Here is a 17,617-nt window from a genome sequence, read left to right as displayed (position 1 = left end):
AATTGATTCTAAATATATATTCTGGTTTTGTTTTGATTAAAGTACTTTCATCTTTATGAAGTTTTTTCTAAAATTTTCTTGAGAGAACCCTCTAACACACTCTATGAGAGACTTGCGACTATGACACCACCACAGAGTAGCCAAAATTTGAATTCAACCTCAGTAGTTGTCCCCCCATTGAGTCAGTCTGCCCCCTATTTGTATCACCAGACTCGGAATTCTGGCGCGGCCACTCGTGCACCAACTTAAAAAAAATAAATACCATGTTTCATTTTGTACACAGATTAATTTTGTCAACAATTTCTCTTGATGTCAATCAAAAGGGTAAATATTGGTGTAGTAACTTTTTGCACAATATCTAGATTTTCACAATAGGCAATAAAATGTCTGTTAGGACTCGGTAAAATAATCAAATTAATTGATTATCGTCCCTTGGAATTTATAATTTCCATTATTGATGAAATACAAAATGTCAACGTTATATTTCCTCCCCTGTACCTGTTAACAAGTAGTAATTTCTTCCACATAGTTTCCCTTCAACACATAACTTACCCACAATAAACTATCATAACAGATCAAAGTAATACTTCTATGACCCAAAAGTAACCCATGCAATTCAAATTTTTTGTCTAGTATTTTGAAGATTTCTGACTATTCTGATTATTGATTGGTAGCATGCTGTCGATAATCAATCTCAATTTGGTAATCGATACCCAGTACTTTTGTCTGTACAGACATCCACTTTTAGTCAACTTACTTGTTATTCTCAGAACTTGAATAAATTCACTGACAATATTTTGTTTAAGAACAGCATCAATTAAAAGTCTAACAGCTTCTCGTCTTAAACCGACTTCTTCTTTACCAATAATTATCTCCCTTGTTTCAACTGTAATTACAATCTTAATCAATACAGTCATTCATTATATAAAATGAAATTGAAAATGAAATTGAAATTGAAATTGAAAATGAAAATTGAAAATTGAAAATTGAAAATTGAAAATTGAAAATGAAAATTGAAAATGAAAATTGAAAATTGAAAATTGAAAATGAAAATGAAAAATGAAATTAAAAATGAAAATGAAAATGAAATTGAAAATGAAAATTGAAAATTGAAAATGAAAATGAAAATGAAATTTAAATTGAAATTGAAAGTGAAATTGAAATTGAAAATGAAAATTGAAAATGAAAAACTGAAAATTAAAAAATGAAAATGAAAAACTGAAAATGAAAAAATGAAAATGAAAATGAAAATGAAAATTGAAAATTGAAAATTGAAAATTGAAAATGAAAATGAAATTGAAAATTGAAAATTGAAAATTGAAATTGAAAATGAAAATGAAAATTGAAAATGAAAATTGAAAATGAAAATTGAAAATTGAAAATTGAAAATTGAAATTGAAATTGAAAATTGAATTTGAAAATTGAAATTGAAATTGAAAATGAAATTAAACTTACTAGCAATACCGTTCAATCTTATAAGAATTTTAGATGAATCCAGATATTCTTCAAATTCTGGTATCATGGCATCTATCAGGTGTTTCTGCATTTTAATTTTCTCTTCTCCCCCAAGTTTGCTGGGGACTTCAGCAGGTGTTGCCATTCTTCATCAATTTCTATTTGATGTCTAATTAAATAACAAAGCCTACACTGTCTTTTTGTCAAACTTCAGTAGGAACACAGGCTGAAATAGATCAGTTGTCTGAAAATCACTACTTGTCAAACTTCAGTAGGAACACAGGCTGAATAAGATCAGTTGTATGAAGACCACAAAGTGTGAAACTTGAGTAATATCATGTTTCAGGTTCTGTTTTGGCATCATTCAGGTTCTTTGAGAGTTAATGTCTGAGCAAATTAAAAAGTTTTTTGAATTTTTTAGATATCTTTTAATAGAATTTGAATTTCAGCCTCAAAACAGTACTGACTGTCTTAGAATGTCTTTGCGTTGATATTACAATAACTTGTTTATTAGTCGGAGAATTACAAATACCCCAAATTAGATCTACCACAAAACTATTTTTAATTTCTAATAGAAAGATTCTTTGACTTTTCACGATTAATTTCTGTAGATAAAGATCATAACAAAATAATCAAACAGCTAACATATACCTACCTGCTTCTGATTATGGTAGAGACTGTTCTTGAAATTTTGACAACTCTGTCGTTCAATCTTGGAAATGAAAGTAGGAAGGGAAATTCCCGGAATTTCCATCACGTGATATTTATAAATAAACTCACGTGACTGTCTCAAAATGGCGGATGACAATAACTTTACCGGACGGCTATCGGCGCCCAGCATCACCGATATTCACTACAGACCTTTCGTAGAGACAGAATATAAAATCTATACTAGAAGATGGTTTATTGTGTTTGTAGTTTGTATTGTCAACGCGGCGAATGCTTTGGTAAGCTTATAATGAAACTAAACTCAAGTTTCTGTTACTTGGTTTTTATAGTGAGTTACTTCCCTTGTCGTAATCACAGCTGATTTGTATTGCAAGGTTTATTCTTATAGATCATTTTGTCCACAGCAACCTATTGATATGGCAATACTTAATCTGTACTAAAATCAAATTGACCTCGAACTAGAAACCAGAAAGAGACTATTTTCACATGCTGCAATTTAAAATAAAATATGACCCTGAACATTACTGTGATAAAGTTTTTTCTGTTTGTATTTTTCAGCTATGGATATGTTTTTCGCCTATCACCAATATAACTATAAAATATTACAATATAACTGAACTAGATGTTAATTTATTATCTCTAGTATATCTAGTAGCTTCTATACCGTTTGGTTTCACAGCATCCTGGTTACTCGACACGCTTGGACTCAGGATTAGTGTAAGTTTAATTTTCCCTAATCCATTCCTATATTTTCAACAGATTAAGCTTATATAGTCTGATCAACAGGTGCTATACCAGTTACATTGCAGTTTCAAAGGGTTTCAGTATTTCCTTTGATTAGTCAAAGTTAAAATTTATCACAAATCTGCGGAGCAAATCAAATTGTATAATCTTTGATAATCTTTTGCCAAAGAAAAATATGACGATGGGTTATAGTCAATGTGGAACCTAAATAAAATGGCCCCAAAATTGGTCAAAATGCCGCCCTCCTTAAAATTGTCAAAATGGCCCTCGAAAAGGTCGAAATGACACCGAAATAATATTTTATATAAATATTTCAATGCATACTTTATTTTAATATGAAAAAACATACATAATATACATTACATATACTAACTAGCACTATTCATCTCACTTTTATCACTTGATCACTTTATCTACCATTACTATACTATACAATCGGTGTTGGGTAGTCTCTATATAACCCTGAGGAACTTGAACTGTTTATTACTGATATTTGCTGTTAAGGTAAATGAGAATTTAAGTCATAGAAATTTGGTATGATAAATTGTTAATCAAAGGTTTGAATCTAGATCGATACTCCTACAAAAATCTTAACTATAGTTTATATTCAATTAAATCTTCCTGTGTTCCTGATTCATTTACTTTAAATAACGGAGCAACATTTTTTAGTACACAACGTTTCAACAATTTACACTGTCACCATTTTCACCTAATGTGATGATGACAATGTAAATTGTTGAAACATTGTGTACAATAAAACTCAGGAGTAGTATAACATATAAACTGATGATGACAATGTAAATTGTTGAAACATTGTGTACAATAAAACTCAGGAGTAGTATAACATATAAACTGATGATGACAATGTAAATTGTTGAAACATTGTGTACAATAAAACTCAGGAGTAGTATAACATATAAACTGATGATGACAATGTAAATTGTTGAAACACTGTGTACAATAAAACTCAAGAGTAGTATAACATATAAACTGATGATGACAATGTAAATTGTTGAAACATTGTGTACAATAAAACTCAGGAGTAGTATACTATATAAACTGATGATGACAATGTAAATAGTTGAAAAGTTGTTGTTTTTTGTAGATTATATTAGCAGCCTGGTTGAATGTCATTGGTTCGTTATTAAGAAATTTAACAACGTTTGATTTCATCACGCCTGACGCCAAGTTTCCGGTGTTGTTGACCGGTCAGATTCTGGCTGCGTGTGCTCAACCCTTCGTCATGTTCTGTCCGACTAAATTAGCTGCTGTTTGGTTTCCAGGATCTCAGAGAGCCACTGCTAATACTCTAGCTTCTATGGGTAAAAAAACAATTCATTATTCTCAGGATTCATTCTATGATTAGGTTAATCAACTTTGTTTTCAGTTTATCATCATAAAATGTCTGAATTAAAGTCCACAGAGCTAATATTATTTTGCCACTCGACTCGAGTCAGTTGGTTGCATAGAGTCTGTATAGTGAATAATGAAAAGATTCACATCTATAGCTTGTTATGTATATTTTGTTATTTTAGTTTGTCTGCCTAGTATACCTAAAAACTTATTTATTTTATATTTCAGCCAATCCTCTTGGTATTTTGCTGGCCAATTTGATGTCACCAAGAATTGTTAAAACGGAAGAAGACATGCCTACCATGGTAATATTTTATTCAAATCTTCATAGGACAGAAACATGCTTAGTTTGTACATAACAACTTCGGTTCACAAGGATCCATTCTATCAGCCTGTCCTTGGTCAGACCTCTTGGCATTGATCTTTCCCAGATTATCCATACCCATTTACAGATGGATTGACTGGATATTTGATTTTCCTAGTAATATTATTTATTTTATTTAATTTGTCAGTTCCCTCTGATTTTAATATTTGATTAGTGGTTAAGATTCAAGAATAAGATTATAATAATGTAACCAAGCAAATGATTTCCTTGCTGTTTATCAAACTTCATTTTATTTTTATTGTAGTTATGGGTGTGTACTGGTATAAGTGGGGTAGGAATGGTGTTAGCTACATTTGGTGTGTGGAGTTCTGGACCCCCCACCCCACCCAGTGCCAGTGCTGCAGAGCAATCAGAACCATTTTTTTCTGGTCTAAAAAAGGTATCCATTTGGTTTTATTTTACATTTTCACAATTTGAAATCTTCGAATCTTCTCTAACTTTTTCGTGGTTCACTATCTTAACATTTAAATGCGGATGATTCTCAACACACATGTATTTGAAGGTTCAATTCCGACGGTGACCTGTGAACACTGATTGGCTTAGCTCAAAAATTCCCGTTTCTGAGACTAAAGTATGATTGGTCAAAAAGAATGGCGCATCTGTCCCTTTGAATAATGTAAAACAGTAATTGATATTTATATTTTTTATCTAGCTAGTGAAGATCAAATCCTATTGGTTGTTATGGACAGTATTTGGTGCGGGACTGGCAATATTTTCAGCTAATACAACATTTATAGAACAAATATTATGTCCTCGGGATTATAATAACGTAAGTAAACAGAGTTCCAGTTTCCTTGGTAAGGAGCTGAATAAATCTTGATGTCTTCTAGGGCTTTTGGCTTTATATAGTTCAAGTTTTGGTTTGCCATATTGTGGAGAGGGGTAATATAGGCGTACCATATTCCTCAATCCTTTTCATAATGTATCTCTATATATATATTTATGAATAGAATATGGTTTGCCATGCTTTGGACGAGATTTTGATAAACGGAAATGTCTTGCTTGTACAGATTTTTATTTCAAATTCTTCTCGCCGTGAGTCACAAGTATTTGTTTAAAGAAGCTATTTTTCTGTGTACATTAATATTTGTATATGCTGATATCTGAACTCCACTTCCACAAGGTTTCCTACTTTGATAAAGCATGTTTGCTCTGTTCAACTCAATTCTCATTACTTTCTTGTATTTTATTTTAGAATTTTTCTGGTCTGTGTGGAGCGTTGATGATAGCAATAGGAGCTCTAGGAGGAGCCATAGCTGGTGTTTTTGTGGATAAAACCAAGTTGTTTGAAGAAGTGATAAAAATGAGTTTTGGATTTGCCACTCTATTTGGGATATTTTTTACTTTAGTAAGTATTTAATACAATTCTGTGGTCTGACGACAAGAGCTCTGTTACTTTGAATTCTATAGCCAATAAAAAAAATTCCTTGAACAGGATTTAGAATCAAAATTGATCACCCCTATACAGTGTCAGACAATGTAACACAGGACTAACTCACATGGGCTACCAAAAATTTATAAAATTTGGCTAACAGTTGGTTAAAAACCTTGTTGTATGTTCAATATCTTTCATAGAATAAATGGCAAGGTATAGAAAACACAAGTTGGCTTGATTTCATGTGTGAACGGAAATTTTGCTGAAAATATTTAAAATTTTGTTGTAATAAAGATTTTGAATATAGGTCAAATTTTTAACAAAAATCCACTTGAAGGTGAGAAGAATTAGTGAAATTCTAGTAAAAGCTACCACACACCCACCGTCTTTGATATATTATATTAACATTCGATTTTATTGTAGATAAGTCGATTAAGAGGCTACTCTATATTAACAGCTATAGCAATCTCTGGCTTTGGTTTTTTCGGCTTCGCTCTGTATCCAGTCTGTATGGAAATGGCAGTCGAAATCACGTATCCAGTTGCCGAGGCGACGAGTTCTGGGTTTCTGTTCATATCAGGGTGAGTCATTGTCAATCTGATTGAAATTATTGGAATGAGTTTAACAAAAACTATACACGACTTGCGATTCATAACCGTGGGCTGATTATTATTATCATTAATTATTAATTGTTGTTTGTAGTTTTTGTTTGTTGTTGTTTGTTGTTGTTGTTGTTTGTTTGTTGTTGTTTGTTGTTGTTGTTGGTTGTTGTTGTTGTTGTTTGTTTGTTGTTTGTTGTTTGTTGTTGTTGTTGTTGTTTTTTAATTATGGATTATGGATTATTATTATTATTATTATTATTATTATTATTACAGTCAGATACAAGGAGTGGTATTGATACTAGTGGCCCAGTATTTAGCTCAGCCATTACCAGTGAATGAAGTTGGGTTACCGTCGGCCTGTCTTACTAACAGTACCTCACCAGATAATCTTAATAAAGACTGGACAGGTGGGTCAACTTCTTAACAAAATAGGAATTGTGACTAATTTTTTCTCTAACATTTAATAATATATGGGTTCTTGTTTGATATTGTGAACTCTATTTTGGTTAATTCTCATCTGTCAAAGCTTTATCAATCAATAGGTTTTGTGTCAAGTTTCAAGGGGTGTTCCAACCTTTGAGATTTTAATGCCAAATCTATCTAAAAAGTTTAGGTAAACTTTTAAAGTTCATTATGCTTTTTGGAAAAATACTGTACAGACTTAAGTAAAATAAACGCTCAATAGTAGAGAAATATGTCTTCTACGAATATTAAAGGTTTCAACTAATAATATCAAGCCATTATAAAGCTAAACACCAAAACTAGGTCAAACTGCTTAATTAACAATTAGTGCTCTCCATTTTTTAATTAACCCTTTTAAAACAAATTCAGTTTGATCAAGTAGACACTAAATATAAATAACATACACTATTTTAAATACAGTGTTTGTGCTTATAAAGTTCAAAACATAAACACGTGTAACAAAATCTTCACTCAACTATGCCTTCTAACCATAAATAAACAAAGTACTAACGATCCGAACTGCAAAATGAAACCCGAAATGCAAAACAACATATTGACGAAATATTGGTAGCAGTTAATGAAATTTTCACATGAGGAAGTATATCAATCATAAGTGATCCATGTATGTTTATTTCAGTGCCAAATTTATTTTTCAATGGTATTGCTGCCCTGGCTACTTTAGTTTTAATATTATTTTTTAAACCAAACTATCGGAGAATGAGGGCGGAAGATGTAGCAAAGGCAGAGAGTATTTTAAACTACGACTCAACAGACTCCTCCCACTCAGCACAATCCAGAATATCCAGTCCTTCCATTAGATCATGATTGTTAGTAGAATAGGTCATCAAGTCATTCCAAAATTCAGTTTTATAAAAATGGGTTTGATTGTCTCGGTGAAATCAGGAATCTACAGTTCTGTATAATTCTCATGTCTTCATTTTATATAACTGTATGTAACGTTAATTACTAGTCTTCGGACAAACTTCTGGACCTAACATTACAGTGGTCGCCATTGGTGACAGGGTAACCGGTCATTTCAGGCGCAGCATTATTACGTAATTATGGTACATTATTATGTAATTATGAAATGCTATTATGTAATTATGAAACATTATTTTGTAATTATGGAACATTATTTTGGAATTACGAAACATTTTGTAATTATGAAACATTATTATGAAACGCTATTATGTAATTATGGAACATTATTATGTAATTATGAAACATTTTGTAATTATGAAACATTATTATTTAAGTATGAAACGCTATTTTGTAATTATGAAACATTATTATGTAATTATGGAACATTATTATGCAATTATGATACATAATGTAATTATGAAACATTATTATGTAATTATGAAACATTATTATGTAATTATGAAACATTATTTTGTAATTTTGAAACATTATTATGCAATTATGATACATAATGTAATTATGAAACATTATTATGTAATTATGAAACATTATTATGTAATTATGAAACATTATTATGTAATTATGAAACATTTTGTAATTATGAAACATTATTATGTAATTATGATACATTATTAGGTAATTATGAAACGCTATTATGTAATTATGAAACATTATTATGTAATTATGAAACATTGTTTTGTAATTATGAAATATTATGTAATGATGAAACATTATTGTGTAATTATGAAACATTATTATGTAATTATGAAACATTATGTAATGATGAAACATTATTTTGTAATTATGAAACATTATTGTGTAATTATGAAACATTATGTAATGATGAAACATTATTGTGTAATTATGAAACATTATGTAATGATGAAACATTATTTTGTAATTATGAAACATTATTATGTAATTATGAAACATTATGTAATGATGAAACATTATTTTGTAATTATGAAACATTATTTTGTAATTATGAAACATTATAATGTAATTATGAAACATTATAATGTAATTATGAAACATTATGTAATGATGAAACATTATTTTGTAATTATGAAACATTATTTTGTAATTATGAAACATTATTTTGTAATTATGAAACATTATAATGTAATTATGAAACATTATGTAATGATGAAACATTATTTTGTAATTATGAAACATTATTTTGTAATAATGAAACATTATTATTTTGTAATTATGAAAAATTTATTTTGTTATTATGAAACATTATTTTGTAATTATGAAACATTATTTTGTTATTATGAAACATTATTATGTAATTATGAAACATTATTTTGTTATTATGAAACATTATTATGTAATTATGAAACATTATTTTGTTATTATGAAACATTATTTTGTTATTATGAAACATTATTATGTAATTGATAAGAGTTAGAATGTAAATAATGTATATAATTTTCATGAACAATCAGGGGGGAAGCAGTGAACTATATTCTTATAATTGTCATTTTGGAACTAGTGTATATGTTATATAAGAATGTAACGTTACAGGGGTGTGTGAGTAATGTTTCCAGACAAGATTTTCATTCTTATTATTCTATTCTAACTACTACCGTATCTCAAGCTATTACGAACTGTGTCTTATACTTTTCCTGTATTACAGAATGCAGTGATTTGATTGGATCATATGTTAACAAATACAGCCAATCATAACCCACGACAAATTGTAAACATAATGGCTTTTGTTTACAGACTTTCTGTCGAGGACTTTAATTGACTGTATTCAAGTATTTAAGTACAAGTCAAGTAAATTGCTGCATTTACAAACTTCTAAAGGTGGTTAATGCAGTCAAGGTATAAAGAAATAACCTGACACTGTGAAGATGATGATACAAGTGGCTATTGTAGTCAAGGTATAAGTCTGTAATAACTTGACATTATAAAGATACAACTAGCATATCTTATCTGACTTTATATAAAGTGTGCATTATAGCATTTAATGGCAACATCTGTGATTCTTTTCATATTTTTATATCATATTTTTCTCACTCTTTATAATAAATATTTTACTTTATACCAGTCTTTCTTTATGTGTCTACTTGAAATTCTCTACGCCCCTTTCAGAGAGTCCACATTGCTAATAATGTTTATTTGGTATTTAGGTTTGTCAACTCAGCATCCCTTTCAGAGTCCATTGTCAACTCTTTTTAGGGATTCCACATTGCTAATAATGTTTAATTGGTATTTAGGTTTGTCAACTCAGCATCCCTCTCAGAGAGTCCACATAGCTAATAATGTTTATTTGGTAGATAGGTGTGTCAACTCTACATCTCTTTCAGAGAGTCCACATAGCTAATAATGTTTAATTGGTATTTAGGTTTGTCAACTCAGCATCCCTTTCAGAGAGTCCACATAGCTAATAATGTTTATTTGGTAGATAGGTGTGTCAACTCTACATCTCTTTCAGAGAGTCCACATAGCTAATAATGTTTAATTGGTATTTAGGTTTGTCAACTCAGCATCCCTTTCAGAGAGTCCACATAGCTAATAATGTTTATTTGGTAGATAGGTGTGTCAACTCTACATCTCTTTCAGAGAGTCCACATAGCTAATAATGTTTAATTGGTATCTATGTTTGTCAACTCAGCATCCCTATCAGAGAGTCCACATAGCTAATAATGTTTATTTGGTATCTATGTTTGTCGACTCATCATCCCTATCAGAGAGTCCACATTGCTAATAATGTTTATTTGGTATTTAAGTTTGTCAACTCAGCATCCCTTTCAGAGAGTCCACATAGCTAATAATGTTTATTTGGTATTTAAGTTTGTCAACTCATCATCCCTTTCAGAGAGTCCACATAGCTAATAATGTTTATTTGGTATCTATGTTTGTCGACTCATCATCCCTTTCAGAGAGTCCACATAGCTAAAATGTTTAATTGGTATCTATGTTTGTCGACTCATCATCCCTTTCAGAGAGTCCACATAGCTAATAATGTTTATTTGGTATCTATGTTTGTCGACTCAGCATCCCTTTCAGAGAGTCCACATAGCTAATAATGTTTATTTGGTATTTAGGTTTATCAATTTGACATCCCTATCAGAGAGTCCACATTGCTAATAATGTTTATTTGGTATTTATGTTTGTCAACTCAGCATCCCTTTCAGAGAGTCCACATAGCTAATAATGTTTATTTGGTATTTATGTTTGTCAACTCAGCATCCCTTTCAGAGAGTCCACATAGCTAATAATGTTTATTTGGTATTTAGGTTTATCAACTTGACATCCCTATCAGAGAGTCCACATTGCTAATAATGTTTATTTGGTATTTAAGTTTGTCAACTCAGCATCCCTTTCAGAGAGTCCACATAGCTAATAATGTTTATTTGGTATTTAAGTTTGTCAACTTGACTTGTTTATTAATTAAGGGAATAATGGAAATGTCACAGTAAAGAATTTTAAGATATTTTAATAATAATAATTTTGATATAACAGTATGATACAAACTTTCAATAATCTTGATATATTATTAATTATGACCGTAACTAAAACATACAGAACACAGAACCCTCCTGGAGAATTATTCACAAAATCTGAACTAAGTTAAGATTACACGTGTACGTAACAATAACTCAAACTCTGTTAGGGCCTTCATTCGTCCGTACAGAAACAAACTGTCAACGTACAACGGGAAACTACATGATATTGGGTCAGGAAACAAAACAGGAGAGGAAAATCCCTCAAAGTTAGGATGTCATTTACCAATTTAAATAAATTCTGGATTATATTATAGTTTCCGATATTTTAAAATAACTCATTTTACACAATGTTACTATCTTCATATCTTAGATAGAACAGAATTTCTCCAGTATTTTAAATCCCACAATATTCAATAATATAACCTTAATAATATTTAGAAAGATTTAGTCAAGTTCTAATTACCCTCACATAAACAACTTCAGCACTATATCTGAGTTGATATCACAAATAAAAACAAAATAATTAGATAAACTATGATTAGTAAATGACAGAGGCAATATAAATTTAAAATCTCTCTTGTCCTTGGACATGTCAGTTAACTCCTACTCAAACCCTGGTAGTCTTTGATTCAAACCTATTTTCTGAGCAATATTCTTTAAGAGAATTGGAATATCAGTATAGAATGTTAGTCTTCGAATGTCTTTGTGAAAATATATTTTTTTGTAAGTTTACATTTAAAGAAACACATTTCTCTCCAAAAAGTTTTGACTGAAAATTTTCCCATGTAAAAAAATTTTGAAGATGATTTTTAATATTTATCAACACAAAGACATTCTAAGACTAACAGTACTAATTTAAGGCTGATATTCCAATTCTCTTACAAATAATGGAAAATTTTCAAATAATTTTTGCTTTGTTCAGACAATAGGGCCCATGCTATTCTCATTCACCTAGTTAGTATTATGAGATCCATAAAACTAGGAAAAGAAAAGTGCTGTGTGTGTTCTAGCCAGAATATGTACATGCATTGAATGTCAATTGAGCTAAATGTCAGTTTCTGTTCCCAGTGTTTAAATCAAGTTTCTCAAAGATTTTTTGAGAAAAAAGTCCTTGGGGCCACACAACCTTTACTGACATTATTTCAAATAGCATTCCATACGTCTGATGAATTATTAAAATTGGTTTTTGATTTAGTTTAATCGTCATATTACAGTTATTACAGTTGTTCCTCAAATCTAAATTAGGATTTCAAAAATAAGACCCCAGGTAAGCAGCATTTTATGTAAATATTGCAAAGCCCCTTGAAAATCATGTAGCAAGTTTGTGATAATTACGGCATAAAAACGCCTAGTTTTAGGGGAATTGGGCCTATTGCAGCAGACATAATGTAAATAATGCAGGTGTAAATTACTGCTATCTGTGTCTCTGATACACATACAAAGTTTAGAAAACATCTTTACAATCACTAAGATAATTTTAAAATTTTACTTTATAATGACTGCACAAGTTTTAGAAACAAACCACCAAGTTTATAACCAAATTTACTACCCTAAGCTCCGTTACCAAAATATCTTACCATCAAGTTTGTCGTAATTTTGGTATTTCTCAATGCAAAACTCTTAAACTTTTATCTAAGAATTTTTATGGAATGGGGCCCTGATATCAGGCAGAGAGTCCAATGAATAATACAAGTATTGGAACTATTTGTGAAAGACAAGTAATAATTTTAATCTATATATAGTAAACCACTATCATTAAAGTCTATCATTCTCAATATCAGTCTAAAGAAAATTCAGAATTTATCACAATAATTCCTTCATCAGTTGATACAGTTACCTGTAATTTTTTTTAAAATGAAAGGCGGAAACTATACATGGGTCTTACATAGGATTATCACAAATGAACGTAGTTCACAACCATTTTGAATTTTGATTTGAATAATAAGTCGAATTTTTAAAAAGGTTACAATGTTTCAACTTAGCCTTCAAATCATATGTAAAGTCATTTCTAAAACCTTTAAATGCGATTTGAAGGCTAAGTTGAAACATTGTAGCCTTTTTAAAAATTTGACTTATTAGGTCAAGGTAGAGATTCAAAATGGTTGCTATGATGATATGTACGGTAGAAAATACAAGAAGTGAAAACCGGGTTTGAACATGGGGACCCAATTGGCCTCTGTTGTATCAACTACTTAGCTCATATCATCACATCTTGTTTAACACAACCTTGATACCGTTCTGAAACAACCTTGATACCGTTCTGAAACAACCTTGATACCGTTCTGAAACAACCTTGATACCATTCTGAAACTGTGTTCTATGAACTGATTTAGAAAGCAAATTTGTTTTCTAGATATATCTAGATCATGTAGACCATTACCAGTACCTTAAAGACCACAGATAAAAACAAAAAGACACCTGAATCCAAAACAAAATAATAAATAAAAACATTAGCAGTTTATCTAACTGTCAACGTGTTGAATACCAGTATCTAATGAACCATCCCCTGACGTTCTACGTGCCGCCATTGTAGCTTGTCTTATGGCCAGTTTATATGGACCCCTTTTCTTCTTATTATATCGAACTTTAAAATCTTCTAAAAATGGGAAAATTTCATCACAGGGCATGTGAGATCTGGTGGAGGAACCAAACCAGGCTACATGAGCAAGTTGAGCAATTATCAAGCCATTGTCTCGTTTTGTAATAGTGATGGACATGACACGTCCTGGCCACCAGGGAAATCCTTGAATTTTCCCCCAAATAATATCGTTCACGTGAAGTTTTCGACCGTCAGTAGTTACACATTTATTCACATTATTAGTTTGTATCTTCATCATGAGTGGTTTAAACCTATCACTGTTTTTATCCGGGCTAGCACTTAATTCAGGGGAGAGAAACCCATCACTGTCACTTGTCTGAGATTCACTCATCTCTTCCGAGTCACTTCTCTCTGTCACGCTTGACTCCTCCCCATCAGAATACGACGTCACATTTCCATCGTTCCGTGGTGAGAGATATTTATCAGTTTCTTTTTCTTTGCTTCGTAATGGATAGTCTTTCATACCTGTAAATTTTGTATCCACGCGTGAAAGTCCATGGTTTTGTTTCCATGTATAAACTAGTCGAGGTCTACTAGCTACGGCCTCGTCCGACAACGGAACATTATTTTCATTGTCTTCATCATAATTTTCAGAAATTTCCTCCAAGAAATCTTGAGACCTAGGGCTTTCCGTCTTCAATTCTGATGACACAGGGCTTTGAGCTTTATATTCTTTATACGCTGGACTGTCCATTTGAAAGTTGTCGAGAATCGGACTTTGAATTTCGGGTAACCATGAGCTGGTTTCCTGTATGTCATTAGAACACAAGTTGCTATTGTTTTTATCACTTTCACCACTACAATGACGATGTTTGTGTTTTCGTTTGTGTTTTTTCTGGTGGCTTGAAACATGCCACGTTAATTTAGTTGGGTCAAAAGGTTTAGCATCTGTTTCACCTTTTTGAGTGATATTCGTAGGCACAGCACTTTCTTCCTCTTTGTCCTTTGACTTTTTAACACATTTCTTGACTTTTTTAAGGGCTGCATATTGATCTGCTTGCTGGGCAATATCTGTAAGACGTACAGTTAATTCTTTTTTAATAATGCTGCGATTAGAATCAGAAAGATCACTTTTATACGAGGTCTCATTTCCAGAAATTCTTGGAGGAATATTCAAAACTGAATCACCACCAATTGAAATTTTTATGGCTGGCGTTGATTTTTTCCTTCCAGCCAAACATCGTGAAAATGGCTTGGTGGCTCGGCTGGTAAAGGATGACTTGTTAGTAATTAATCTTGGTGACAGATTCAGACGACCAACTTTCTTTTGAATTGGAGATTTTGACGGGCTTTCATCGTCTGTAGACAGTTGACGCTTCCTCAGGTGCATTGGTGGCGATAAAGCATTCGGATGAAGTCTTGTGGACCGTGACAATGGACTTCTAGCGTTATGATTTTGACTCAATGATTTCGAGTGTCCATGCCCATGTCTCATTTTGGTGTCATGAATGTTTGATTTACAATTAGTGCACAAAGTTTTGCGTGGTCGTAACGTGATGTTTCTGACAGTTTTTCGTCCTATTATTGAAGAAGATGGAAGTTGAAGTGGCTTAGATGCAAATTCGACTGGATCTTTATTATAACTGTGTCTAAAACTGGTTGCAGAAATTCCAATATTTGTATTTTCAGTTTCACAATTGACAGGTTTTGGTGTGTTGCCACTGATATTTCCACCAGGATCAGGTTTCTGTGGCATTTTAGGGAACGAAATTCCACTAGGTAGGTTCCTGAAATAGTGTAAATCAATCTCAAGTGAAATTCATCAAATTTAGACTTCAAAATGCACAATTGACTTTACATAACACCATTTGTTTACAAAAAATTGCATCAATTTTACGAAATTTTTACAACTTTAGATCGTGTTAGATTTCTTTACCTCAGTTTAATATCCATCAAAACTCCGCGGTAGATTGTTGATCCATAATTCAAGCAGACGAGAAGAATGTCATTCACTGCCTCCTCGACTGTTACTTCCAGTTTCATGCCTTTTAAAATGGGGCTTAATGTCAATTTTAGGTCCGCCATTTTCTTGTTTCATCACTGCAATGTGTAATTTGTGATCAATGCGCATGCGTAGTCCACGACATTCAACTGAATTGAATTTGGTTTGATTTCAATATTTCCACCCTAAATTTTAAAGGTTTCAAGTTCTAGAGCATTTATTGTTATCATAGAACACGCAGAAAACACTAAAATAACACAGAACGACCCAGAGCATCCATAAACACAGACTCGATTTGTGGACTAAAGGGAAGTAACCCGACCTCGCTTTGAGCAAACGTCTAGTTGAAAAATTATGAATTATCACAAGTTTTGTCTGTTTTGTACATTCAACACTAATTGTATAAATAGTAAGTATCATAAATGATATTAAAGGGCAATTTTATGTTAAACTTTAAGAGAATATATTTTATAATTTGAACAGCATTCTTATTTTCATAGTGCTGTAGTTGAGAAATCATGGCATTAAATAAATATCAAGCCTAAGTATGTAACTTGTAAGCAATCTGAATACTGACATGGTTTCCCGTCGTTAGTTATCATACCCAGAACTTGGAAAGATGTCATAATTAATCATACAACTGTATATTAGCCCACCTAAAACATTGAAATGGGCTGATTACAGAGAGAGACTATATTTTGCATGACATGATAGGCTATATTTATGTAATTACTATATATTAGGCTACATATAGGCCACATTATTTCGACTGAGGCGGTGACTTCCCACTTCGCCACTTTCCTATATCGCCCCTTTCCCAGTTTGCCCAACCATTTTGCCCCTCCCCATTTCGCCTCTTTCCCATATCGCCCCTTCCCAATTCGCGCCTTTCCCAGTTTGCCCTCACCCATTTAGTCCCTTTCCATTCCACTCCATCCTATTTCAACCCTTTCTAGGCCTAGGCCTACATAATAAATAATGCTTGTTCCGATTTGAATTCCGATCCTGTGTGCATTGTAGTAGGCCTACTGGAGCAGTTAGAATTTGATAAAGAGTAGGCTGGAATTTCGCATAATATATAGGCCCTATATACAAAATTTCCGTATAAAACAAAATTAAGTTTTGTATTCAATAACATCAGTTAGTAGAAATGATAAGTAAATGTTTAACGGTTGTTTACGTCCTTTAACAAATTGTTATGATAACAATTTAGTTGCAGATAAATAAGACAATTCTAGAAGTATCTATCCATAAATTGTCTCATTTATCTATAACCTATGCTTCCAATGTGCCTTTGAAAGATTAATTTAGTTGCAGTTCTTTTTTTGTATTCTGCAACTTACAGTTTTACGTCCTAGTTTTCTGCACCATGCCGGCTAATGAAGACGGGCAAGGCCATGCTATTTTTCGATTTCCAACTGTCGGGCGAAGTGGGAAAGGGGCGAAATGGGAAGGGTTGATATGCAAATAAACCAGTCAACCAAAAATGACAGTCATGCAGTAGGTCTTGAATAACTTGCTGATCTAGAGACAGAGTTTAGGTCTATATTCCGAATCTATCCAGTGTGCTCCAAAATTAATTTTGTAAGATAAATATTCACTCTAATTATGACTTAAACACCAGCCATTATAACCTAAACACTGTCTAT

The 17,617-nt window shown here is 31.8% G+C and overlaps 3 protein-coding genes across 3 annotated transcripts; 2 read left to right on the top strand and 1 right to left on the bottom strand.

Moving 5' to 3' along the window:
* Nucleotides 1-2,330: 2,330 nt before the first annotated feature.
* Nucleotides 2,331-7,774, top strand: LOTGIDRAFT_53741 (hypothetical protein; the record flags this gene model as incomplete). The annotated part of the gene is made up of 10 exons (XM_009051997.1): nucleotides 2,331-2,402; nucleotides 2,683-2,841; nucleotides 3,974-4,190; nucleotides 4,450-4,526; nucleotides 4,851-4,985; nucleotides 5,259-5,375; nucleotides 5,802-5,954; nucleotides 6,405-6,562; nucleotides 6,857-6,990; nucleotides 7,683-7,774. Coding segments are annotated over 10 exons (1,314 nt in total), but the record flags the coding sequence as incomplete, so codon positions are not given.
* An 834-nt stretch (nucleotides 7,775-8,608) lies between these two features.
* LOTGIDRAFT_142295 (hypothetical protein) lies at nucleotides 8,609-9,370 on the top strand (the record flags this gene model as incomplete). The annotated part of the gene is made up of 1 exon (XM_009052000.1): nucleotides 8,609-9,370. One exon carries the CDS (start codon nucleotides 8,609-8,611, stop codon nucleotides 9,368-9,370), a length of 762 nt encoding a protein of 253 aa, XP_009050248.1.
* A 4,519-nt stretch (nucleotides 9,371-13,889) lies between these two features.
* Nucleotides 13,890-14,357, bottom strand: LOTGIDRAFT_142303 (hypothetical protein; the record flags this gene model as incomplete). Its single annotated transcript, XM_009051999.1, has 1 exon — nucleotides 13,890-14,357. The coding sequence occupies one exon, from the start codon at nucleotides 14,355-14,357 to the stop codon at nucleotides 13,890-13,892; it is 468 nt and encodes a 155-aa protein (XP_009050247.1).
* Nucleotides 14,358-17,617: the final 3,260 nt, after the last annotated feature.

Source organism: Lottia gigantea (genome assembly GCF_000327385.1).
Source record: "Lottia gigantea unplaced genomic scaffold LOTGIsca_178, whole genome shotgun sequence".
NCBI classification, from domain to species: Eukaryota; Metazoa; Mollusca; class Gastropoda; family Lottiidae; genus Lottia; species Lottia gigantea.
Note: the sequence above shows the minus strand (reverse complement) of the source record. Positions and strands in the feature narration are given on the sequence as shown.